The sequence below is a fragment of the Myotis davidii genome, unplaced genomic scaffold (genome assembly GCF_000327345.1).
Source record: "Myotis davidii unplaced genomic scaffold, ASM32734v1 scaffold370, whole genome shotgun sequence".
Taxonomy (NCBI): domain Eukaryota; kingdom Metazoa; phylum Chordata; class Mammalia; order Chiroptera; family Vespertilionidae; genus Myotis; species Myotis davidii.
Genome location: NW_006288615.1, coordinates 6,466,574 through 6,491,874, shown reverse-complemented (window position 1 = coordinate 6,491,874; position 25,301 = coordinate 6,466,574). Strand labels below are relative to the sequence as shown.

Genomic DNA, 25,301 nt, shown 5'->3' with positions numbered 1-25,301 from the left:
ACCTATAATTCAAATCTTTTCTTTACATGCACCCATACTAATACTTAATTATACCTCTGAAGGGAGAGTCACATTCTACATACAGTAGCTGCATTCTGCTTCGGGGTGAGAAATATCCCAGCTTTTCGATGTGAGCTACTGTGATCAATGTGCTCCTCTGCTCTTATGGTGGAACCTCTGTGGTCTAGGTTCCCCTGGGATGTGCTTGGATTCTTTTCCGAGTCTGAATCTTTCGACACTGAAATGTTTCCAGGTTGCTGGGAATACCCCGTGCCTTGCTAACCCTAACAGACCTAAGGTAACCCTCCCTTGATCATGTAAGGGCCTCCGCTGTGAGCATCAGTTACTGTGCTGGGCTACACCGTCATCTCACACTTGGAGCAGAGGAACTGATGCTCACAATGAAGACTCAGATGACCAGGAAATGGTTGGGCTCTTCAGAGTCCTTCTCTTCTTTGGTGCTTCTGTCCTAATTCTCAGCTGCCACTGGGAGCTGGGTCCTATCTGCTTGTTCACTGCACAGGGCCTTTCCTATATGAAGTGATGAACAGTGTCTGCTTATGAAACATGTGACTAAGGGAGGCCGCTGGCTGGCTGGAGGAATGTGGAGTTTACCACAGTGTCCGCAGGGGTGCTGCGGAATAACCTGGGTAAGGGAGGAAAGAATGTAAGGTGGCTTAACGATCTCACACTTGGTGAGTTCGGCCCCAGAGGCCTCGGAAAGGAAGGCTGTTTCCCAGTGTGCACTCTGGTGTGAAAGCAGCTTTGCCAAAGTTAGAGACATCAGCTGAAGCCCTCTCAACTCCTCTGCCGCTCTTGGACTTGATTCTCCAGCAAGCCTCAGGCTTTTCTGTTCATAGGCACCCGTGGGCTTCTGGCAGCCCCATCACCCTCCACTCAGGACCCTTATGTAGAAAGTCAGCGTTTACCTGCCGTTCTCACCACACTCTTCAAAGCACGCTAAGTCCTGGCCCATGGAATGGAGATCTTTCTCCTCAGAGCCACAGCTCCCAGGCGAGGCTGCGGGGGGAAGATCTCCGCGGTCCTCCCCAGATGACGCAACTTCAGCCCGTCTAGATGCCGGGAGAGAAGTTCAGTCCTTACTGACAAAGGGTGCTCAGCGGGAGTCCCTCCCGGGACCCCGACAGGGCATCAGTAACTTGGAAATGGGCACAACCTCACAGGTGAATTAGGTACAATAGCAGCCAAGGTCAGAATCCAAGGAGCCAAAAGAGTGGAACCACAGGCTTGTAAAACTAGAAAAATGTCTTTATTTCAAATACATGATAACAAGTTTGCCTCAAATTTTATTGAGGCTTTGGTCATTTTGCATTCAATTATATCTTGTAACAGTACGATGAAGTCATATACTCTCATAAAGTGTTAACAGTATACGTAATGTTCATTCCCTTGTGATTTTAATATTTTACAATTATTTTTCAACTTAATGTTACAATTATTTTTTTAAATTCTCTTTTATATAGAAAATACATATTTTGTTCAGGAAGACCAGAACAAGAATTTTCCAATAAGACTATACGGAGACACAACAAATGCAAACATTTATACCAAAATACCAAAAGTGATTCAGCTATTGAAAATATCCTGTCATAGTCTAATTAGCAGTTTGCTGAAGAACAGTACTGTTTTCTATTGGTCTTCTGAATCATGATTAGACAAACAGAGAAGTAATTTTAAGGTTAAAAAATAAATTTTAGAAATGATTCTCCCCATCCTAATATGGCATAGAAAATGCAATTTTAACAACATATGTCTCTTCCAGAAAATAACTTTTAAAATCTTTGTGTAAAGTGACTTCGATACATAATTGGCATGAAGTGAATTCAAATCTATAAAATAAGCCCTGGCCAGTGTTGCTTAGTGGTTAGAATGTCAGCCATCGCACCAAAGGGTGCAGGTTCCATTACTGGTCAAGGGCACGTACCTGGGTTCCAAGTTTGATCCCCCGCCCCAGTCGGGTTTGCCCTTGCTTGTTTTTTTCCAGTTTACAGGCAGCTGCTTGCTCCTTCGCATCCAGAAGTTTTGCTGCCAGGTGTAAGTACCTTTCATTCTGCTCCGAGCAGGTGAGGAGCAGAGAGTAAAGAGAAGAGCAGGATCACTTATCTCCTGTCAGTGGGCTACAGAAAGACCTGTCAGCTGGGCCCTGGCCAGTGTGCTCAGTGGTTAGAATGTTGGCCCCTGGAGTGAAGGGTTTTGGGTTTGATTTGGACAAGGGCACCTACCCAGTTTGTAGGTTTGACCACTGGGCCCCAGTTGGGGTGTGTGCGGGAGGCAACCAATCAATGTGTCTCTTTCACATTGATGTTTCTCTCTCTCCCCCCTTCCATCCCTCCCTCCCACTTAAATTCTTTAATTAAAATTTATTAATTTTTTTTAAAAAAGAAAAAGAGAAAAGAATCTATAAAATAAACTCAGGTATCATGAACAATGAAGTCCAAAGCATTAGCTGAGATAAAATCCTTATATGAGGTAAAGGCAAGTAAGAGCTCCCAGGACTTCAGGATGTTCATTATCCCTAAAATGATGAGCTATTGTCCTAAGGTGCAAATCTTATCACTCAAGGACCTACATGATGTTTGGCCATTTATCTCCTTTTTAAATAAAATACCATGCAGGTTATCATGTACATATCAAAAGCACATATGAAAGCACATATATTTGAATGAGACAAATTCATTTACTCATGATGTAGGAATCCTAGAATGCTATCTGGTCATTTCAATTAGATGCTGATATATTTGATCCGGAATATCCACATTCATATCAGCCTAAGGCAGGCGTGAACTATGTTTATTTTGATTATAAGCAGAAATATAAACAGTGTATGTTATCATTTGATACTACTGGAATGCTCTCAGTTAAAACTTACATGATAACAAATGTGTCTGTCTTTCTAATCTGGGTGAGAACCCTAATAAAATATAAATCTACAAGTAACAGTCTATAACTTATAGTAATAGATAACGTGGTGGCAGATTGTCACACGTCTACCTCCATCTAGAACATTTAATGGATCTCACCAGCGGAGGAAACCGGCAAGGGTCTGTTGCTTGGACTCACTGTGCCGTCCTGGCCCCTCTCTGACTCTGCCCGACAAGCAAGCCTCAACCTATGACAACGCGCAGTCTTCTTTGCTTTTGTCCTTCTCGCTTCCGCCCCTCGTCTCTTCTTTGCGCTCTGAATGGGAGTCCCCAGACTCCCTTGCTGGTGCCAAGTCATCGTTTTCTAGACTAGCGCTACCTAAAACCTTTCTGACTCCCTGGCTCGGGCCCTCGGACATCACACAGCCCTCTGTACCTTCTGTTTGCGAGGCGGCGTTAATGTCCTCAGAGGGACTTCCATTTCCGAGCCGGGCGCTGCTTGGCAAGTCTTCATTCTCTGGGGGGCGGTGGGGAGCAGCACCGGCTCCTTCAGCATCAGCTTTTACAGCTCCGTCCTCTGATCCCTCAGCACGGGCCCTGTAGCCTGAGGCCTGCATGGTATCACCTTCAAACAGTTCTCCATCCCCTCTTCCTTTCCCCGCCTTGGCGTTTCCATGGCCATCTTCGTGGTTCAGTTTTCCAGCCAGCTCCATCTGAGGGTCCTCTGGGAAGCCCAGGTTGTCACTGCTCCGGGCCACAATGCTCTGTTTTGGATTTCCAGTGACCTCATTTTGTGTTTCCACACCTGATTTTTCATCAGGAGATTTTATCTGCTTTTCTTCCTCAGTTTCACTGAGATCTGGGTTCTGAAATGTTAACTCTTTCTTAACATCCTTAGGGGTTTCTACAGGTGCCGGTGACTTTTTCTTCTTGTTTTTCTTTTTCTTGTTTTTCATCTTCTTTTGGGATGAACCCAATCCCTCTCCCTGTGGGTCGTTCTTTTCTTCACTGGGTTCTCTCTTGGCCTTTATCGTACGTGCACCTGCTGCCTCCTGAGCACCGGCTGCTGGAGAAGAGGGACTGGCCGGGACTTCTGTCTGGACTGGTTTCTCACTCAGGAGCCCCCTCCCCTCGTCCTCTTCCTCACTGTGCTCCCCCGCTGCTCCCGTGCTCGGAACTGGGACCTCCCTGGATTCAGCCCCTTCCTGGTTGGTGAGCTCTTTCTCTAAATCTGGGCCCAACTCTGTGGGGACATCTACTGCACATGTGTCATGACTCACCGTGTCATCGCTATACCTGGGAGGACGTGAGGCCACTGTGCCCGCTTGCGCCTCCAATCCAGCTAGCCCTGCCTCCACCGCACCCTGGGAGCTGCTCACCTTTTCAACTTCAGGTATTTGCACAGGAGCAGATTCCTGATGTGGTTTTGTGCTAACCTCTCCCAAACTGGTTTGAACATCTTGTTCTTGTTTTCCTGCAGCTTCTTCACTTTGGTTTTTGACATCCACGGCATTCCGGCTGCCCTGCCCAGACGCAGGACCCGGGGTTTCACCATCTGGTTCACTTGAACTCTTAGCCTGCTCGAGGGGAGCCCCAGTCCTAGCATCTGGGGTGTTTGTGAGCTCCCTGGACTCAACCTGCTCTGCATGTTCAAGGAAGGACGTGCTCTCTAGAACTGGGCTTCGGACCTGTCCCTCGTTTGTAGCTAATGTTCCTAGGGAGGGGGCACTGTCTTCAGAGGTTTTCCGGTCCTTGGCACTGCCACCAGGAGGCAAGACCTCAGTGTCCACACAATCCTCTACGGGGTCCTCTTTGTGCTGTTCCTGCTCAGTATTTTGCAAGATTTCTCTTTTCCCCACATTCTCCACAATTTCATTTTTCACCTCCACTGCAGTGGCTTTTCCTAAAAGACCATTGAGAAAATTGAAGGGACCCCATGATGTGACCACTTAAAATACATGACAAGGTAAACACAAGTTCTCATCCCCACCCAGCCCCACTCCTCGAGAGAGTCAGCACAGAGGCCCCCGGAACGGAAGCCCGCCAGCTCTGTGCCACGAAGCAGCCACCACACCCGCCCACAGCCACCAGCCAGGTCATGCCACCGCCTCATGGCGAGTGGCTGCTGGTGCCCTCTTGTGTGAACTGACTTTCAAAGGTGAAGTTAAGTTTTAACAACTAGAAAGAGCTCTGGATCAGGCAGCCGAACAATCCAAAATGATGGGTTTTAAGGCCTTCAGGCGGGTGTTCCCCATGCTCATTCCCAAATGCACGTCTGACAACTCACACGTTGTCAGCTCTCAAATTGCACTGCGGATCCCATGGCCCTAAAGGCAACCTCCAATCAGTTTTAAAAGGAACATTCAGTTTGTCTTAAAAACTCAGCCTCGAGGTGAGTCTTGAGGAAGATACTTTTCCAATAGCTCAGACAAGGTAAAAAGAAACCCACTCTCCTCCACCTAACCGCTGTCTCCCGAGAAAGTGGCCTGTGCCCCAAATACCTTCCCTCCATTCCTTAAGGAACAGTGAGTCCCAGCGGGAGGTAAACGCTTACATTAGGATGACCACTTAGCTAAATGATAAATGACTCATCAATTAAAAGATTATGCATTAACAAACATGTCACTGCTTCGGAATGAAGTTATATTTTGGATTCTTCAGACAAACAGAACCGCAGCATATACGATACCAAATCACTCAAGGTCAAAGCCTGACAATTTCATGACCCAGTGGTCTCCACGGTGGGTGCGCTGACCCGGGGAAAAGGGGTAAAGTAGTAGGACTTCCATTTATGGTTAGTTTTGCTTCACCCTTTAGAGATTTCTATCAGTGCTGGTTTTATAATGTACATTTATATTAATGAAAGCGTATATGTATTTAAGTTAAAAATAGACGTATATATTGGGAAGTGCCCACAATTCTTTACTGTTAGTGATTAAAGAACTTTTGGAGACCACTTATAAAACTGGTATTTCTGGTTCCTTAAGTGTCTGTTTCACAATGATTATCCAGGACTTGTAAAATGTGTATTTGAACAAGAGCAGCATGATCAAATTCCTAACTGCTCAGCTAGCTAGTACAAAGGGATGGTGGACATAAGCAATTTATGTTCTTTCAGCGACCTTTACAGAATGAAAAGAGCTGTGTATTCCTTCAGTGTCATAAAGAGAGTGAGGCACCCCTGGGAAGCAAGCCCTGAGGTTTCTGCATTTCCATAAATAAAAAGGAGTAAGATGAAAGGTTCCACATGGAAACCACAGTTGCGGCCTGACCCCACTCTGGCCTCACTCTAAACCTGGCACACACAGGTGACCAGTGAGGCCCCACATGCAGTGGCAGCTTCAGGCTGCACATGATTCTGAAGCGTTATCCTCAGGCCAATTGTTATGACAAATATCAGTCGGTGAGCCTTTCAGATATTCCTACAATCTACTGGAACCCCAACTTACATTCTTTCAGAAGCATAAATGTGACATACATGGAAACGTCACTGCTGACAAAGGGGCAGATATATCCAATTCTCACTGGTAAAGAACACCATACTGGCCACCAGGGCCCCTGCCCCTACCCCTCCTCACCAGGGCCCCTGTCCCTCCCCCTCTCCACCAGGACCCCTGTCCCCCCTCCACCAGGGACGCCTGTCCCTCTCCCTCTCCACCAGGGCCCCTGTCTCTCTCCCTCTCCATCAGGGCCCCTGTCCCTCTCCCTCTCCCTCAGGGTTGCCTGTCCCTCTCCCTCTCCACCAGGGACGCCTGTCCCTCTCCCTCTCCACCAGGGCTGTCTGTCCTTCTCAAGTGCTACACTGAGAATGGCAACCAAGACCTCTGTCACAGCCTCCACTTGCTGTCCACAGACACCTTAACCCCTCAGAACATCTCATAGGATGTGCCGTGTTGGCTTGCAAAAATGGTTGACTAACTTGATTTACAGCCTCTGCTATTTCCACCTTTGGGCGACTCCGTAACAGAGTAAGTTAAAAAGCCACCCTTGGCACATGTCCAAGGAAAGACAAGTAGCACTATCACAACTGTCACTTGATTTTGAGACTATTTTCCTTGCGTTCACGGTCTCATGTGGCAGCTCTGAGAAGCAAGAGAAATGTATCCCCAGCCGTGGATGGGGACCACTGGTCAGAGGTGCACGCCAGACAACACGCGTGGGTGATCACATCGTGCGCAAGGAACTCCATGACGAGACAGACAGGTGGCATGCGGTGTGACTGTTAATGGGCAGTGAGGACTGCTTCGACCCTGACAACGCAGTGAGGGTGAGCCGATGCTGCCTGGAGTGACAGGAGCCAGGAAAACAAGGACTTACCTAGGGTCCCGTCCCCTGTCGCCTTGAGGGCATTCAACTCTTCTTTTGTCATCTTGGTAGGACCTGGGTATCCAACACTATTTAGGGTGTCTGAAGTCTCTCCATTGGTAGCTGTTTCTGAATTGAGGATTATTCCATGTTTCTGGAACAAAAACAGGCTCGTTGTAATACTCACTGAGTGGTGTTAGCTTAAGCTCTATTAATAATAATTTCAGAAGAAGCTATTTTTCCTGAAGTCAGGGAAAATTCTACAGAGTCAAGAAGAGCTGGGCACCACCCTCGTGGCTATTCTTTCTATCAACACACAGATCCAGACTCTCCTGCAAGGGCTGGTCCTTCCACAGGCCCCACCCATGTCCTGATGTGTGGTGACTGGGCGCTTTCAGCGGGAGCCCTTTTAAACTGGAGGCGACGCCTGCAGGCTGCCACCACAGGAAGCTTCGAGCAAGTCATGGTAATGTGAACCTGACTTTTAAAACCCCGGATGGATTCTTTACAAAGAGATACAGAGAAAAAGAAAGAAATGTGTACATGTCTGGAAGGAGCGATGACATTTAAGTTAAGGAAGGAATTAGGAAGTGGCTAGGATGTCTGGCATATGAAAAAGAACTATAACTTGCCGTGGCCGGTGTGGCTCGGTTGGTTGGAGCATTGTCCTGAGCACTCACAGCCCTGGGGGAACCATCTGCCGAACCTGAGCTCAAGCCTGAGCCTTCTGGTTCACTGCTCTGGCCTTGAGCCTTGGATATAGCAGCCACACTGACATGTCTCCGTTGACTATGCAAGAATTAGCCCATGGCCATGCCCTGCCTCAACACTGCCCCCTCCACCGCTCACAGCCCACCCAGAGCTCTGACCCCCACTGCTGCAGGCTGGGTGTTTTTTTTCGGTGTCCGGCCAGCAGCTGAAGACCCCTGGACACGGCCCAGACAGAGCATGACTTTCCTACAATCCAGTGGGCCTCAAAGTGTAAATGGCATGAGCCTAGCCCCACTATATTCAGCTAGAGTAGTCCCTACAGTTGAGCCTTTGATTTAATAAACAAATGCACCCTCTAACTTTGGGGAGAGCCCGGGAGAACTCATTAACGAGCACGGAAAGTACTGACACAGTATATAAGAAAGTTCTTGGAAACCAGAGTTGCTTTCGAGCTCAGATATGCTTGTGAATATCTGGCCACGGGCAGACCCCACAGAACCTGGACTCGCTTTACACGTCTCTTCGGTGTCAGTTAACCTCAGATTTGCATTGGTTAACAGAACGACCATCAATGACATAAAAGGAATTAACGCCGACGCACACACACATTCCTTCCTGAGAGCCCCAGCATTTGCTGTGGCAACCGGGACTTTCTCTTTTAGCTGTTCTTGGGCTTCATACCTTTAGTTCCTCTTTCAGCACGACTACTTCTTCTCTAAGATCATCTCGTTCACTCCTGATGGAATCAAAGAACTCTTTCTGCCTCTCTAAGGCCTGAGTGTGCAGCGGAGCAAAGAGAGAGAAATTCACACAGGTAAGCAGGTGACGTCAGAAGCAGAGTAAGGAAGAGGCTTCTACTCTGTAAAACGCTACAGTCAGGGCGTTAGATATCACACGCTCAGAGATACAAACAAAATGCCAGTGACAAACTCTCCTCCAGTTTACGACAGCCGAGCAACGCCGCTGCCCATGCTCCTGAACCAAGGCACCGGAGGGCTGCAGCTGCATCGCATTCTAGCTCAGTCCGGTTTCACAGCCGTGTCAGAGAACTATCAGAGGCCCGGTGGCCTTTAGATGAGGCATAAATACAGGAGGAAATGCTGCAGAATCCCATGACAACTACCGGGTGTCCCCCAAAATATATACACACTTTAACAGCTGACACACTTAATTTTCAGGCTTAACTGATTTGAAATAATGGGTGAAGCCAGACTAAGCTTTGAACTAAGAAAATTGGTCCTAAAGTGACACTAGACTTTTTTTCAATGGGGATACATTAATGACAACTGGCAGCCGTCGACGAATTGAAGGCACACAAATACCAAACGAAATGATTCTGGATGTTTGCGATTCCATTGTTTTGCCTTATCAGCAGTGCCTGGACCAGAACGGTCATCAGTTTGAAAACAGGAGTTGACAAAAAATATCATTCATTTCTGTAGATTCTTTTAAATTTTGAAAATGAACTGTATGTTGAAAAACACTTATTTTATAATCATTCAAAGTGCATATACATTTTTGGGGGACGCCCTGTATTTTCGCAATGGAGACTATTTTTCTACCTGGATTCTCAGCGACTGTGGGCACAGACAAACACAAAGTGGTCCTGAAGCAAACACAGCATGCATGCGTGCACACGCGCACGTGCACAAAACCCCGAGTAAGCGTGGACGAGCGTATCAGAGTGAAGACAGGCGTGGCGTCACACTGTCAATGCTCTGATGACTTCGCTCGAGTGTTGGGGGACCGTCACCAGAGCTATGTGGTATGACGGGCCACTACGTTCTGGAGCTACTGCCAGGAAGCACAGCAGGTGCTGTGAGCGGTCCCGTCCTTCCCCCTCGTCACACCTGCAGGTCGGTGGGCTGCCTGTTCTGTTCTTGGGGAAGGAGGGGGTCTGAGGACTCTCTGGGGAGATTTCAAGCACTTGCCACCTTACAGCTTCCTCAGACCCCTTGAGAAAACGCCCCAAGATGAGCGGGGAAATGCGCACACAAGAGTGCCCGAGTGCCCCCTCATGGAGTGTCTCCCTCCGTCAGTCCCTGGCTGCTGGAGGGGTGGGCAGAGCCGGCTCATGCTGCGAAAGCGAGACTGTTCATGTGGGAAGCCAATTTCCGCCCGGAGTCACTATCGATTCCGGAGAGTTCGTATTTGCTGCATGATTGAGTTTGCATCACGTGGGGCTGCATGCATACACATCCAAGCACACCAACGATCCTAAAAGCAACACATTTGTCAAGCATACAGCTTGTCTGAACAGATTTTCAAAGATTTGAGAGCCCTACCCCTATCTTTTTGTCTTTCCACTCTATCGTCTCCTGAAGATCAGAAATCTCCCTGATATAACTCGCCTGTTTCTGCTGCAGCTGTCGGATTTCCTGAAGAACAGGAACAGAGAGGAAGAGACAGAGAAAGGGTTAAACAGGAAGGAATCCCAGTGTGGACCTGCAGAGAGCAGTCGCCAGGAGCCAGCAAACACAGGGAGGCACAGGCAGCTTCTCGCTAATCCCGAGCTCATTCTCGACGGCCAGCAGGGCTCCGGGTTCTACTCCCAGCGTCCCAAAGGCAGGAAGAAACCCGTCTGGGGGAATTTCTTACTGAGAGGCACTAAAGTTCTGATCAAGCCCAAAAGGTAAATAACCCTGTATGTTTCCTATTGGCACTGTAACAAACTAGCACAAATTCAGTGGCTTCAAACCACACAAATGGCCCAGTCAGCGCGGCTCAGTGGTTGAGCACCGACCTATGAACCAGGAGGTTACGGTTCGATTCCCAGTCAGGGCACATGCCAGGGTTGCAGGCCCTATTCCCAGTAGGGGGCATGCAGGAGGCAGCCGATCAATGACGCTCTCTCATCATTGATGTTTCTCTCTCTTTCTCCCTCTCTGAGAACAAAATATATTAAGAACGTATTCTAACTAACAGTGCTGCAGCTCAGAAGTCCAAAATGAGTCTTACAGGCTGAGGCCACAGGGTGGGCAGCCTGTGTTCTTTTCTGGAGGCTCCAGGAGAATCCACTTCCTCCCTTCTTTTAGCTTCTAGAGGCTCTCAATTCCTTGGCTCAGGGCCCCTCCTCATGTCACCCCCAACTTCTGCCTTTGACCTTCCTGCCTCCCTTCTGTAAGGACCCTGTGATACACCAGAAAACCTGGGATAATCTCCCACCACAAGGTCCCCTCTGCCGTGGAAGGTGACATTTTCACAGGTCCCAGGATTAGGACACAGGCATTACTCTGTCTGCCCCACCTCCTCCCTCACACACACACACAGGACCACCCAGGAATGAGAGGAACAGGATGCCATCAACGAGGCACGGAGAATGAGCCTAAGCCCTCGGTTTCCAGAAAACCCGTGGCTTTAGTAATGAGCCAACAAAATGCTCCTGAGTCACACAAGAAGAGCAGAATGGGGAGCAGCTACCCACCTCGAGCATCTCCTCCCTCTGCTGCAGGGCGGCTTTCACCTGGGCGAACTGAAACTGCAGCAGGCTGTGGGTGTGCTTCTCCCGCTCGAATTCCTGCGGACGAGGAGCAGGGCATCAGGCGGGGGAGCCACGGTTTCCCGCTGGTCGAGTTCACGCCCCCTCGACTTACCTCTGCCTTGGAACGCATGACCTGGGACCACGTCAGCACAGTGTCCAAGGCCTTTTGAACACCATGAACCCATTTCTCTGGACTTTCTAGAAGACATCCTGTGGTTTACTATAAAATTATTGCAGTTGATGGAACGGACAGCGTTTCCTGGCTCGTCTCTAGGAGATAATGCCCTAGGAAGGGTCTCCGTGAAGGTGACTGCTGTCGTCCATGCAGCTGGCTGTGCTGAGGGGTGCAGTAAGGACCCAGCTTTGCAAAGGATTTATACTAAAAGTATCCCTAACTTTGAAATATTACAGGGAATACCCTTTGGGTTAAAAAGGGGGCTAAATATGCCTACTTTGGTCAGCCTATCTCTTTAACAGAGGCTGACCAACTCTGCCCTCCAGGGACCAAACAGAAAAGGCGGGGGCAGCAGAAGAGCTTGGCCGCACACCTCTCCCCCTTTTCCCCCGCCTTGGACCCTCCCCTCTACAAGACTCACTCCAGAGACCTGGCAACATGGCTCTCCGTTCTCTGTTTGATTTCCAGGAGGGCACATGCCTAGGTTGTGGGCTTGATCCCCAGTAGGGGGCGTGCAGGAGACAGCCAATTGATGTTTCTCTCCCTCTCCCATCCTCTCTCTCTAAAACCAATAAAAAAATAAAATAAACACACATACATGCATTGAAAAAGAAAAAAATTATTAAAAAGAAAACTCAGACTTTTATGGAACCTGGAAAACACCTCCCCCCCATACACACACAACCACACCGACACACCATATATGTACACACCATATACAAGTACATACATTTACGTATCTGTTCTACCGTTCTCACTACACTGAAGCTTACTTTGCTTTTCTCCTCATACTGCCGCCTAGACTCCGCCAGCTGTTCCTCCAGCTCCAGCAGCGCGTCCTTCAGGGTATCGACCTGGTACATGTAGTTCATCTTCTCATTATCCAGCTGGGCGTTGGAAACCATCGCCTTCTTATACTTCTCCTCCACTTCTGCTAGAGAGTCCTGCAGAAGCCAGGCCATATTGTTGAAATTATAGTAAGAAAACAAAACAAAAAAAACCCACAAAGTTTAGTCTGGCATTCTTAAAAAACAAACAACTCAGCCCTAAATTTAGACTTTCTTAGAGCAAATGGATCAAAACAGGAAACACACGGCGATTCCAAACGCATAGAAATGCCTCCCTTTCAATGTGATCAAATTCTCGTCACTCAGGAAGTTAGTTATTAGCTGTGCCCAGGGATGAAGATGGTTTACACAGTCACAGGACCAGGGAGACGCCCGATGGAGAGGGTCTGGTCACAGGCAGTGAGTCCCAACCCCATGATGCAGCAGCTGCCTGGAGTGGGACAGGCAGTTCAACAGGTTTCTGAAGTCATCGTTCAAGTGACGTGGCGAGAGCTGGAGACCGTGCCAGCTTCTCTGAGAGAAGCAAACCCCTGCCTTGAGCTACCAGAGATCCCTGTCTGTATCCATGAACCAGGAAAGGATTAAGTGGAATTTCAGGTTCTCAACCCACAGGAAAACTACACCAGGCACCCAGGCCTCAGTGGGTGGGCCCTGGAAAGACAAAGGCCATCCTGTGAGAGGACCGCCCAGGGAAGATTACGCAGGGCCCTCACGTGGCCCCCGCCCTCGGAGGGCAGGCAACCGAGAGAGCACCGTGGCATTTAGGTCCCAAAACAGAGAGCAGGGGAAGGCGACTTCGGAAGCGAGAGCAGAGCGCCCGGCTGTAAGCCACCTAAAGCTAAAGGAGGCTGGTGCTGCTTGGTCAGCTGTCAGGGGCCAGTGCTGGTCTCGCCTGCGCTCGCAAACCAGGGCAATGGTTTTGGGTGGGACCAGTGATTCCTGGGCTGCCTCACTGGCTCCCTTCTTATGAGTTAAAGGCCAGGGTCTTAATTTTTCTTTTTAAAAAGAGGCGACAAATATGAAAGTGATTGGTTGTGTGATTTGTCACCTCTGCTCTGATGCCCCTGCGATACTGGGGGGTCCTTTCTGGGGAGCTCGGGGAAGTGACAGGTTTACCTTCTATTGCGAGATCGTGGTCTGCCATGGCTGCCTAACAAAGACAGGACACAGGCCCTGACTGTTCCAGGAATGACAACTAAATGTCCTGGTTGGAACAACAGAGTGATTCCACGCCCTCATACGCAAATAAACCCAACACGAGGTGCTTTCAGACAGTGAACCAATCAGTACAGTGTTACAACATGCAAATGACTCGGGTGTTTCTAAGCATGGCCACAGGGACTATGTTACTGCAGACATCAGATATGTGGCGAGGCAGGTGAAGTAAGGCGGTGTGTGTACGTAACCGCTATGGAAAGCGAAGAAAACAAAAAACCCCTCTTCGCCTCTCTGCTTGCTCCTGGTTTTAGCCGGGGAGGAGGGCTGCGTGAGGACAAGACGTGAATCAGGAAACATGTTAGTAGCTTTTTCTTGGTTCAAAGGCTTCACAAAGACATGCAGCGTGCATACACCGTGTAGCTCTCCCCATTTGGAGTCTGGGGCGTCAGTAGGGTTAGCATGCGCTTTGAACGTCTCCTTTAGGATGTTTTTAGGTTAAGCTAGGTTAATGTCATGAGCCCACACTCCATCCACTGGTACCTTCATCTGTTTCAGTCCCTGCATATATTTGCCTTCCACATCCTGAATCTGGTCCTTTAACTCACTGAGCTCCTGGGGGGATGGCAAGAAAGGCAAGTGATGTCAAGGGAGAGGTGGACAAGACCACAGAGACAGAGGCAAGAGCTTCCTGCTTCTGGGCGGCCTCCGCTAACAGTCTGAGCAGTGACTTCCTTCTCCCACCCCTCCCCCTCCCCAATATGTTTGCATTGATTTTAGAGAGTGAGGAAGGGAGAGGAATAGAGAGATAGAAACATTGATGAGAGAGAGAGACATCAATTGACTGCCTCCTGTGTGGCCCCTACTGGGGATCGAGGTCACAATCTGGGCATGTGCCCTGACTGGGAATTGAACCAGGGACCTCTTAGTTCAGTGATGGTGAACCTTTTGAGCTTGGTGTGTCAGCATTTTGAAAAACCCTAACTTAACTCTGGTGCCATGTCACATATAGAAATTTTTTGATATTTGCAACCATAGTAAAACAGACTTATATTTTTGATATTTATTTTATATATTTAAATGCCATTTAACAAAGAAAAATCAACCAAAAAAATGAGTTCACGTGTCACCTCTGATATGCGTGTCATAGGTTCGCCATCACTGTCTTAGTTCATGGGTTGATGCTCAACCATCAGCCACACCAGCTAGGCCCTTTAAGTCTCAAACTTTGTTGTTGTTTTTTATATATATTTTTATTGATTTTTTTACAGAGAGAAAGGGAGAGGGATAGAGAGTTAGAAACATCGATGAGAGAGAAACATCGATTCAGCTGCCTCCTGCACACCTCCTACTGGGGATGTGCCTGCAATCACGGTACATGCCCTTGACCGGAATCGAACCTGGGACCCTTCAGTCCGCAGGCCGACGCTCTATCCACTGAGCCAAACCAGTTAGGGCTGTTGTGGTTTTTTTTAAAGTGTTGGAGAAAAATAAAAGAAATTTCCATGTTACAAAGATTAAAATTCAGGTGTGTCTCATGATATTTTCACAAGATTTTATAAAATTGAGGTCTATCTCATATGGTATATTTGCATAATTTTGTAAGACAGGCAAAAGGGATTCAGAAAATGGAACACGAAATATTCCTTGTGGTTAAGGGCTCATTCCAGCTCCTAGAGTTCTACTCTGTGCTGGAAACAGTGCGACACCGAGACAGAAGCCAGCACGGCTGTGGCCTGCATCACGGAGCCCCGGGCCCACTCTGCCCGTCCCCTTCACCACCACATCCCTGGGCCTGGCACCTGTGGGAGCCCGATGCTCCATAAGCACTTGTTGAACAAATGACCGGTGCTCACAACCTGGGGGCAGAGACAAATCCGGGTCGCAGCAAACAGCAAATACGACATCAGTGGAGCACAGGAATGAACAGAGCTGCAGGCGGCCCGGGGGTGGCCCAGGGCACATGTTAGGAAGAACAGTAAAAAGATGCTCTCATGAAGCACAGGCCTCGCCAGGCACCTTCGAGGGACCTGGTCCACCCTCGCTGAGACTTAAATCTTCAGAAAGCGCCCGTGGCAGCTGGTTCTCTTTTATGCAGTTTAGTTATTAGAAAGTGTTTCCATAGATGAAGCCAAATCTGAAGCTCGGAGCGCCTCCTCTGCTCTCGGAGGACACGCCTGCCCTCTGCGTGGGCTCCTTTCAGATGCAGGTACTTTAACAACAGCACTGCATTCCCGTCTCACACCCAGTGTTGAGGATGGTACAGAGAACAATGTCCACATCCCAGGGGAAGAAGAAAAAGCCACTCAAACAGCGTGGTGAGGTCTCCTGAAGGTGTGTGACAGAGAAGGAACGGGCAGAGGTGTGCAGAGGGCAGGCGGACAGAGTGGCCCAGCACCTCTGTGCAGCGTGGTGAGTGCTGGCACAGGTGTGCCCCAGAGCTGAGCGGGAGCAGAGGCCCGGGTGCAGGTGGGCCCTGCTGGGGTGGGGCAGGCAGGGATGGCCACCTGGGGCGACCAGGTCTGTGCTGGGTCTTGGTGTTACGAGAACACCTGTTTATGGAGGCAGAGGAGACAGGACCGAGAAAAAACATCTGGCACTTTAGGAATTAAGCCTTTTTCCCCCTTGGAGACAGATTTGAATAAAGGGTCATTAGTAGAGCTTTACCTTGATCTCCCTAATGGACGCCTCGGTGTCGATGGAGATGGAGGTGTCCCCGCTCCCCCTCCGGGAGGAGGTGCCACCCAGTGAGGCCAGTGTGGCTGCAGACAGGCCGGGCAGGTTACGAGACCCCTAGAGCATGGCAAGAATCAGACACGATTTTAGACAAAACCCAAATTCCCTGCACGGGACCTTCACTGGAATTCAGTTTCCCACTTGGAACATCCGTGGGCTTGCGGAGGCCAATACAGACAGCTGCACACTGAGGGGCCCACGGTGCTGGGAACTGGCATTCACCCTACCATCTGTCACTGTTCCGAGGGTTTAACGCACAAACTGGAAGTGACCCCCGGGGACCCCTCCGCCAAGGCTGTGACGCTGGCTGGTGGCCCACACACTGTCCTGTTCACTCACTGGTGAAGATCTTTATTAAAGGTCAAGCAACATATTTTCTTGTTAGTTTTACCCATACATTTTGGGACCCACTAGGTTCATTAATGACATAATATAAAGGCTTATAGAAATTCCTCACCTTCTCAGTGAAATCTTTTTCTGGTCTCTCTTCAACCTGGAGAGGAAAATGCACAAATATTAAACATAGGCTTTAAATGGATAATCGAGATGCAGGGTAAGATGATGATAAGATAACACAGTAGTTCCCTTTCTAGTTTAAAAACCACTTTGCCCATGAGACCCTCTGATCTGCCTCTGCCAGGCGACACAGACACTGCCCACAGCGGCCCAGAGAGCCAGGCTTCTCAACTGTTACGGTTTCCACCGGAACGTCATGACGCCGAAACCACACAGCGATCGCAGGAAGGCCCACGGGAGGAGCTTGCTCAGGAACTCGGTTGAACCTGTTTCCTTTCCGATTCCTGCAGCTCGGTGTGCAGGTCTGTGTTCACACAGGAGGCGACCGACGCCCCACACCTGTCTGCCCTCTGCAGCCACTGTGACCAGACAGCGAGAACACGGGGGTCCTGGGGCTGGAAGGTGCAACCACGGAGTGTTCATTTCCACTCTCACTGAGCGTGGCCTCTGAAGCAAGAGAAAGCAGCGAGCCAGCCGTAACTGTTTCTTCTTCTCATGAGTGACTGGGTCAGTGTGAACCTTCTGGTTCAAACATCTGGAGGTAAATGCCAGATGTGGGAGGCTGGTTGGGGGGGCGCGGGTGGTGGGGGGGCTGAAGGTACAGGAGACTTTGCCAGGTGAAAAGTGGGGCCCCAAGCATTTGCCTTTTCTCAGCTTTGCTGTTTGCATGTGGTTCCGAGGCCCGTCTTCTCCCTTCGGCAGGTAGGCGTCCCGGTGGGACGGGACGAGAGCAGCCACGCGGCTGCATGAACAGCGACCGGGCCACCCTTCGCCTCGAGAGGTCTCAGGGAAGGGGCCACGCTGACAATGGCGCTACTTCCTTCTCTGCTCAGTGGCCAACAAAAGAAACGTTTCTTTTCCTTTTTCCCTTTTTTGGTACACAGAGGGATCCTCTCCATAGCTCACTAGAAGGTCACAGAGGATGAGGAAACCCTGTGCTCAGCTGTCTCCAAACTCCCCGGGGAAAGCGGCCACTCATGCTTTCCCCTTTGTGTCTCCAGTCTGCCTCCGGAAGCTCAGAGCTTCTTCCATTCGAGGCCTGGGATCCACTGCGACGAACTGGTGAGTGCAGAGCATGCCTGAGCCAGTCAGCCTCGTTGGTGACCGGGGTCCCTTGGACCTCTACATGCGTGCCCCACAGCCGGTCCAGACTCTGGGCTGAGACCTCCCCACAGAGCTGGGGCCCAGGCCATGCAGAGAGGCTCATGAACACAGGAACTGTGACAGTGACGCTGTCTGTGGGGCAGCATTTGGGCGCAGGTGCTAAACACTGGTCAGGATATCAAGGCAGTGATGCCTTGCAAAGATGGCCACTTCCCGTCCTGTGTGCGCCCTGGGCCCACGCTGGGCTGCAGGCCCTCACTAGCCTGTCCCCCACCAAGAAGGCTCACCACCTGCCACCTTCTCTCCTCCAAACCTGCACCTCAACTTGCTCTCTGAGAGGAGGCTGCCTGAATGGACCAGTAAAATGACACAGCAAAGTATGACAGCTAGTCACCAAGGGGGTGAATGAAACCTGACAACATGCTCGGTCTTTCCGAAAGGAGGCAATTCCAAACTAGTTCTCAGCTCAGAATGGCCAAGCTCGACAGACCCAAGTTCACCCCGGGATCTGGCTCCCAGAGCACCTGTGGTCACCTGCCCACCCACACCTGGGTCTCCAGGAGGGACTCTGCTCTCCTGAGTCTCCTGAGTGTCCGAAGAGCAGGAGGGGAAACAAGAGCAGGGACCATGTCCCTCGGCCGCGCCAGGGGGCGGAACCGAGGGCGGGCAGGCCTCACGCCCTGGGTTGGGGCTTCAGATCCTGGCGCTCCCTGTGCCAGAGCACTCTCCTTCCTGTGCCCACAGCCGGCTGTCCTCCAGAGACCAGGGCAAAACGGTGTCTCATGGGAGCTTTCCAGAACTCTCGCCCGCAGGCGCCCTTTTCACTCTCAACTTGGCAGTTACGTCCCATTATGGAGCTCTGACGTTCCAGCCGTGTGCCACACCACCTGTACGTGTAAGAGTGCACATCTAGAACTGTTACGTTTTCAGATGTGCGTGCCACCTCGGCCTGACTAGATATTCTGGGAATCGAGGTGGCCTCGATCGAGAGGGTTCTACATCACCACCCTGCACCCCAGTTCTGAGCTGTGATGACTTTAGCCCTTCAGGGGTGGGTCTTCTCTCCACTTGGGAATAACATTACTGAAAATTTCAAAAGACTGATGAATTTCAGAGGAAAGGCGGGGGTGGGTGTGTGGGTGGGCAGTGATTAATTGGGGAACTTACATGCATACATGGAGAGAGACAAAAGTGAAGGCCTGGGAGGGGCGGGGGCAGGGTGGAGGGGGTCAATGGGAAAAACAAACAAAGGGGACATCTGTAATACTTTCAACAATAAAGAAAAACATTTCAAATAACCAAGGAGAAGCTAACTGTCAAGCACCTGGTCTGCTGGAAATCAATTCATTAAATCAGCTGGGCCCAAGGCCTTCAATCCCCCAAATAAGCTAATTTGCAGAACAAACAATAAAGAGATGAAAATAAAAAAAGTAACTTAACTCTTAGTGGAAGAAGGAGGCCCCATTTAATAGACCGTCAAGCTATCTGGAGAAGCCCGCTGCTGCTTAGCTTTGTGGTTAAATGGTAGCTTTTCTGACTGGTCATCAGCAATAGATAAAGACTGTGTAGCTAAGTGAAGCCCCAGAAATCCTACGTTCACCTACAAAGGTATCTGTCCCTATAAAAGGACTCCACATTTTTCTTTTAGTATTTCTTGCGAGAAAGATAAGAAAGAACACACACAGAGAAAAAGTATTGGTCACATGGGGACTTTAGGCCAGCTTTGCTCTGCGTCATTTCGCCTGTACCCAAAACACAAATATTGTGTTTGTAATTCGCAAAAGATCAAATGAGGAAGAAAAAAAACCCCCTAAAATCATAGTTTTCTCTTTAATTTTAAGACAAGTTTAAAATAGTTTTAGAAAAGCCTTTGCTCTGAAATAGGTAATGGACTCAGAATGTGAACACTGATGTTTTTAATAGAGACCACGTAGAAAAATGATGCTCTCAAAGGAAGTTATAGCCAATCTATGCCTAACTGTTGCTGCCAATCTCTATTCTACGTATTAGAGTACATGTGTTCTGTCTGCTTTCCGAGTGACAAGGGACAGGTGGTATTTGCCTTCCTTCCTGAGACCCAAGTACCTGGAGCCCCGGGGAAACGGACAGAGCAGCATGAAGCTGTTGCAGTGCCCCGGGCTCCCACTAGATGGCAGTGCGCCAAGCTGTCAGGCGGCTGCACCCACTTTAACAAAGCAGTCCCTTCCTTTCTCCCCCAAACAACGTAACCCAGATGGTGTGTTTAATTTAGACACAAAGCTCAGCAGTTTATCTCTGGAAATAATATACAAAGAGTCAAAACGGAGGGACAGCGTGGGGGATGAACGGAACCCGACGACATGGTGTGGACATGAGCAGTGAGACCAGGGACAGGCCCGGCCACACCAGCATGGACGTCTGCGGACACCAGGGTCCTCATTTGTGGAAGGGCGACAGCGGCCACATATCTTGCAGCCTACTGCGTTCATGACTTTCATTTCCTGAGCGATACTGAACACTGTAGGTCAGTGTGGCCACCTCATAGTGACAGGTTTAGGAATGACGTACAGGATTTCAGCCACAATTGGGTGCACACAAAAAACAGCTGTTACAAACCTACTGGAAAGAGTCACTTCTAAAAATACTTGTGTGAAATTTTAAATTATGGCAACTCTTCCTTTGAAAAACAAATGCTGAAAGCAGTACATTAAATATTTAACTCCAGCCTTCTAACATCCTATAAATGAGTTTACTATGCAGACTCACTTAGCCACAGCGTCTGGTGAGGTGTAAAATTTCAGGGTCTCCATACACCATCTGGCCTGCCTACCTCCCTAGACACAGAGTACAGTCTGTGGGCACAGAGAGACCCCAGTACAGGCACAGGGGCCGCCACGCACAAAGGACTTTTCCTCATGGTGTCCCCAGCCTGTCCCCCGCAACCGGCCCAGCCAGCATCCCGACCCTGAATGGGCAACGGGGTCACAGAAACAATGTCACTGCACAGTCCCTCTCAACTGGTCCCCCGGCTGTGAGTTTTGGAACTGGCGGAAGGGGCCAGTGCAGTCTGAAGTCTCCTCAGCTAGACCCTCAGTTAAAAGGAGAGATTTAGAACGGTGAGGGCCGTCCACCCATTGTGCTTCGTTCCCTGATGGCACTTGCAGAAAAAGCTGCGACCCCACCCACAGCTCCCAAGGTTGGGGGAGACCTCACTGGGCCTCAGTTGCAGGGACACCCAGCTCTGGTCACCAGACCCCGGGGACACCAGGCACATTTCACGCTCCCCTCTGCTTATGGGCATCCACTAAACCCGTGATATGGGAGTAAATTTGTCACAATTTAGAAGCTTCTGACAAAGAAATCTGTATCTGATTTCAGTCTCTTCAGTCTGACTAGGTTGAGCCTGTTATTCTGTGGCGTCATCACGACGCCTGAATAAACCTGAATGTCAGATAATCACAGGTTTTACAATGCCGTGTGCTCAGGGGCCAGGGCCCTTTGCAAGTGGAGCCACAGACTTCGCTGGTCATCTGTGACTCCTTCTTTCCAAAAGGAGGATGGGCTTGCCATTAACTTCCATGGAGAATGTTTCTTCCGAGGAGTTGGAAGGTTTCACATAGGTGAGTTGATATGTGAAAACCTAGGGAAGAGCTGAGCTGGGAGGAGGCTCGCCCTGGTAGGAATTTGAGTTCGAAAATAGTGCCCATTGGTCATTTTGCAACATCCGTAAGAAGCAGCGTTGCCAGATTTTAAAAACGGAAGTTACATGATCTTGAACAGCTGAGTATCTCGCTCTTCCTGCTCGATGGGTGCTGGCGAGTGATGAGCACCTGGCCTGGAGGAGTGTCCTTACCTCCCAGCTGAGTGCGTTCAGGACGCGGCTTCTCCTGGTCCCCTCATGGCTGGTCTCCAGGACGGGGTGGGAGGCTCCAGTGGCGGTGAGGGTGGGCGGGCAGGTGACACGGGCACAGAAGTGGTGCCTTCAGCCCACGCTGGAGACTTCTGTTCTAACACCCACCGCCTTGACCCATCTGCTGTTTTCTCACCCCCGCTGGGCAATGGTGGAGAGGGACATTTCTCCACTACCAGGAACACACCAGTGCAAGCCCAGAGGTGACTGGCACGGAGGCAGGACCCAGGAAGGGAGCACCGAGGCCGCCCACCCACCCTATTCAGCAATATGAGCCCAGTCTCCAGGGGTCCCTTTGTCTGCTTCCCCAGAAGCAGATGACATCTGCATTTGGTAGGGACCCTCGTGACTTTAAAAGACTGCATCTAATTTAAAGAACATACAAGCCACCAGTGTTCGTGGGCCACGTGTGCCATGGAGAGCTCAGCTCCAGGCCTCTTCTTGGATTGCCAGGAGCACGGCCTACACTTTGGGCAGGAGCACGGCCTAACTGAGTTCAGAACCACACTCGAGCGTCTCCATGATGGAGGAGTGGAGAAAACGGACCCACGCTGCCCTGCTTTCTTTCCTGTGTCCAGGGTTTACTGTGGCCCCGCTCCTGCTCACTGAGCACCCCTCCCCTGGTCACAGCCAGCCTCCCCCATCCCCAGGAGTCCCCGGGGCAAAACCGCCCTGTAAATCCCTTATTGTTCAAAGAATGTGTAGCAGCCACATACAAAGCATCCGATGAGGTGAAAGTGCCTAATGTTCCAAAGACTCCAGGAAACACGTAATAATGACATTCAAAGGATGGCGACTAGATAGTAGGGCCCCTTATTTTCCGAAGCAAAACATAGGTCATTCCATGCCGAGTGACCAACAGGAGTGCATCCTGTGGTTTCGCACACACTAAAGAGGCTGAGACCCCGGGGGTGGCGGGGTGGTGGGGACCGAGCACAGCTAAAGGGGCAACGGACTGTCAGGCCAACACCGCGTGGAAAAACCGCCGGGGTCGAACAAGTAACATGTCAAACAGAATGCTAAGTCAATCCTTTCAGTTTTCAAATCATAAAAAACAACACATTGATGCACATGACTACACTCCCCCCACTGTTCAAAGCTCCCTCTTCCCAGTAAGATCCACCTCCCAGCCCCGCTGTTTAAACAGCCCTCACCCGGTCCTTTAGAAACTCTGCAATGCAATTCCGGGATCACCAAATAGTAATATTCCAAACTAGGTAGCGCCCCGCCCCCTACCCCCCGCATTTGTGTTTGTACGTAGACATAACAGATTAAGGAGAGGCCTTGCTACTTTCTCCTGCGTCCAGGCTTGTGGAGGCGGACAGAGGACAGACAGGTGAGGAGGGAGAGAGGCAGCAGACAGGCACACTCACCACTGGGCTGGCCCGCGCTGAGCTGGCTCTGGAGGAGGCGCGGGAGCTGGAGTTGAGGTGGCCACTGTGCTCCGAGGGCTGTGTGCACAGCCCGGTGGGCCGCAGGCAGGCAGAGAGAAAAGGACAGGTTAGCAGAGATGCATGGAGAATAGAGGCCCCATCCGGGGCTGTTAGCTGAGAGGCAGTCCCGTGCAATGCAGAGGAGAGGTGAGCATGGAGCAGGCTTCCCACTGAGCGAATGCCCACTAAGAGTGAAAACATTCGTCATCACGTCAGAAGAACACAGAACGCTTGGTTAGTAAGGAGGAAGTGACACAAAGCCCCTGTGGACGTGGCGTGGAGTCGCGCCTGGTGGGTGCAGAGGGCCGCCTCACTGCCGTGGGAAGGACATCTGAGAACGTGAGCCGCCTCCCGGCCCCGCACGGAGCGCGGAGAGCACACACGGCCTGACGCTGGACAAGGGGAATGCTGGCTTCTCTACCCTCTCCCCAAGTGGAGGCACAGTAAGAGTTCAGGTTCTGACAAAAGACGGGCATCGATCTGTCTGTCCCCTACCTAAACCCTCTCCCGGGAAAGGAAAACGCCGGCAGCTTATCTGGAGGCCACACCCTCTCAACTATGATTTGTGGTCACGTTTGTCCTCATCCTAGATACGGTTCATGTTTCCTTGTTGCTGTTGTTTTCAAATTCTTACTTTCCTCTGGAGCACGGCAGGGTGGGATCACGGGCGTCCAGCAGGCTTGGCCCGGCCAGAGCAGCCCTGCGGGGGGTGCTTCCCGACACAGACACAGGGCACCCACCGGGACACCTGCAGGCGTTACCCCACGCACATTACAGGGGCCAGAGCACTGGGGTGCTCGCCATCGTCATCTTAAACACCAGCTCTTCATGGGCCTGTTTTCCCCGCAGATGTGATTCCCTGAGGGTGAGGACGGCATTGATCTCATTCTGAGTCCCAGGGACCAGGTAAGGCCTGGTATACAGTGTGCACTCAGAAAATACTTGTTGAATGAAAAATTTCATTTGGTCACACACACACACACACACACACACACACACACACACACAAGCAAGACGGTGTCTCAGGTGCACCGACAATGGTATGTAAGAGCCATGGCCATACGGGACATACGAGAAATGTACAGCATCACTAACCTCCTCTTGTAGCTTTACTGTGCAAAATAAAAGAAAATACCTAACTGCACCTTAAGGCAGAAGACGTTGTCGCCTTTGGGTTTGCAGATATGAGAGAGGAGACTTCCTCCGGCAGACAAGTCCTGCCAGTTCCTGTCACCCGCATCCTGGTTCAGGGTGCAGAGATAAGGCAGAGTGTTCTGAGCTTACTGCCAGCCCAAGCTGCCCCAGCTCCTGGGCAGACACTGTCGCGATGGTCCACGTGCCGCCCTGGAGCTGCCTTTGTTTGGGAGTCAGTGTGGCAGGTGGGGCTGAGGGAAGTTGGAAAGATCTGAGTTCCAGTCCAGGCTCCTGCTGGTGGCCATGAGACTTTGGAAAAGTGACTCAGCCTGTCATCTGTGACCGGAAGTAAGGACTGGGACCACACCAGGCACCGAGGGCTAAAGGAGGATGCACGGTGGGCGTTTCCCGGCCTGCCTCTCACTCTTCTGCTAGAAAGAACGCCCACGGTTCCTGATCGCTGCCCGGCGTGTCAAACAACTGAGAGCCACTTCCCATGCAGCCATGCGTCCTTCCTGCACCATGCACAGGGCTTAGTAATGGCAAGGGAGGCGGAAAGCAGCCTTTCAAGCAAAACAGCTCTACTTTCCAGAACTAGTCGTTCAATCTCATGCTAATGAAGTCACTTAGCTGTAAACACTTCTTGTGTTGGAGGCTAAGGTCTTGGGAGAATGGAGGTGAGAGGGGTCCTCCTAGAACAGTGATGGCAAACCTTTTGAGTTCAGCGCGCCAGCATTTTGAAAAACCCTAACTTAACTCTGGTGCCATGTCACATATAGAAATTTTTGATATTTGCAACCATAGTAAGACAAAGATGTATATTTTTGATATTTATTTTATATATTTAAATGCCATTTAACAAAGAAAAATCAACAACAAAAAATGAGTTCCGCGTGTCATAGGTTCGCCATCACTGTCCTAGAGCAGCGGCT

The 25,301-nt window shown here is 50.3% G+C and overlaps 1 protein-coding gene across 26 annotated transcripts in view; it reads right to left on the bottom strand.

The window, feature by feature from the left end:
* Positions 1-25,301, bottom strand: part of LRRFIP1 (leucine rich repeat (in FLII) interacting protein 1) — a 78,355-nt gene that overhangs the window by 8,434 nt on the left and 44,620 nt on the right. For 15 of the 26 annotated variants that reach the window (XM_015561893.1, XM_015561892.1, XM_015561895.1 and 12 more), the window contains 10 exons: positions 23,176-23,253; positions 16,751-16,786; positions 16,225-16,350; positions 14,101-14,172; positions 12,328-12,498; positions 11,323-11,415; positions 10,184-10,276; positions 8,580-8,672; positions 7,200-7,341; positions 2,389-4,785 (listed from right to left, as the gene is read on the bottom strand). In XM_015561893.1, coding sequence (XP_015417379.1) covers positions 3,131-4,785; positions 7,200-7,341; positions 8,580-8,672; positions 10,184-10,276; positions 11,323-11,415; positions 12,328-12,498; positions 14,101-14,172; positions 16,225-16,350; positions 16,751-16,786; positions 23,176-23,253 — 2,559 coding nt within the window. In that variant the 3' untranslated portion in view covers positions 2,389-3,130. Of the gene's footprint in view, positions 1-2,388; positions 4,786-7,199; positions 7,342-8,579; positions 8,673-10,183; positions 10,277-11,322; positions 11,416-12,327; positions 12,499-14,100; positions 14,173-16,224; positions 16,351-16,750; positions 16,787-23,175; positions 23,254-25,301 lie in introns of those variants that run through there. The other 11 variants (XM_015561908.1, XM_015561910.1, XM_006760483.2 and 8 more) reach the window with 7 other exon arrangements.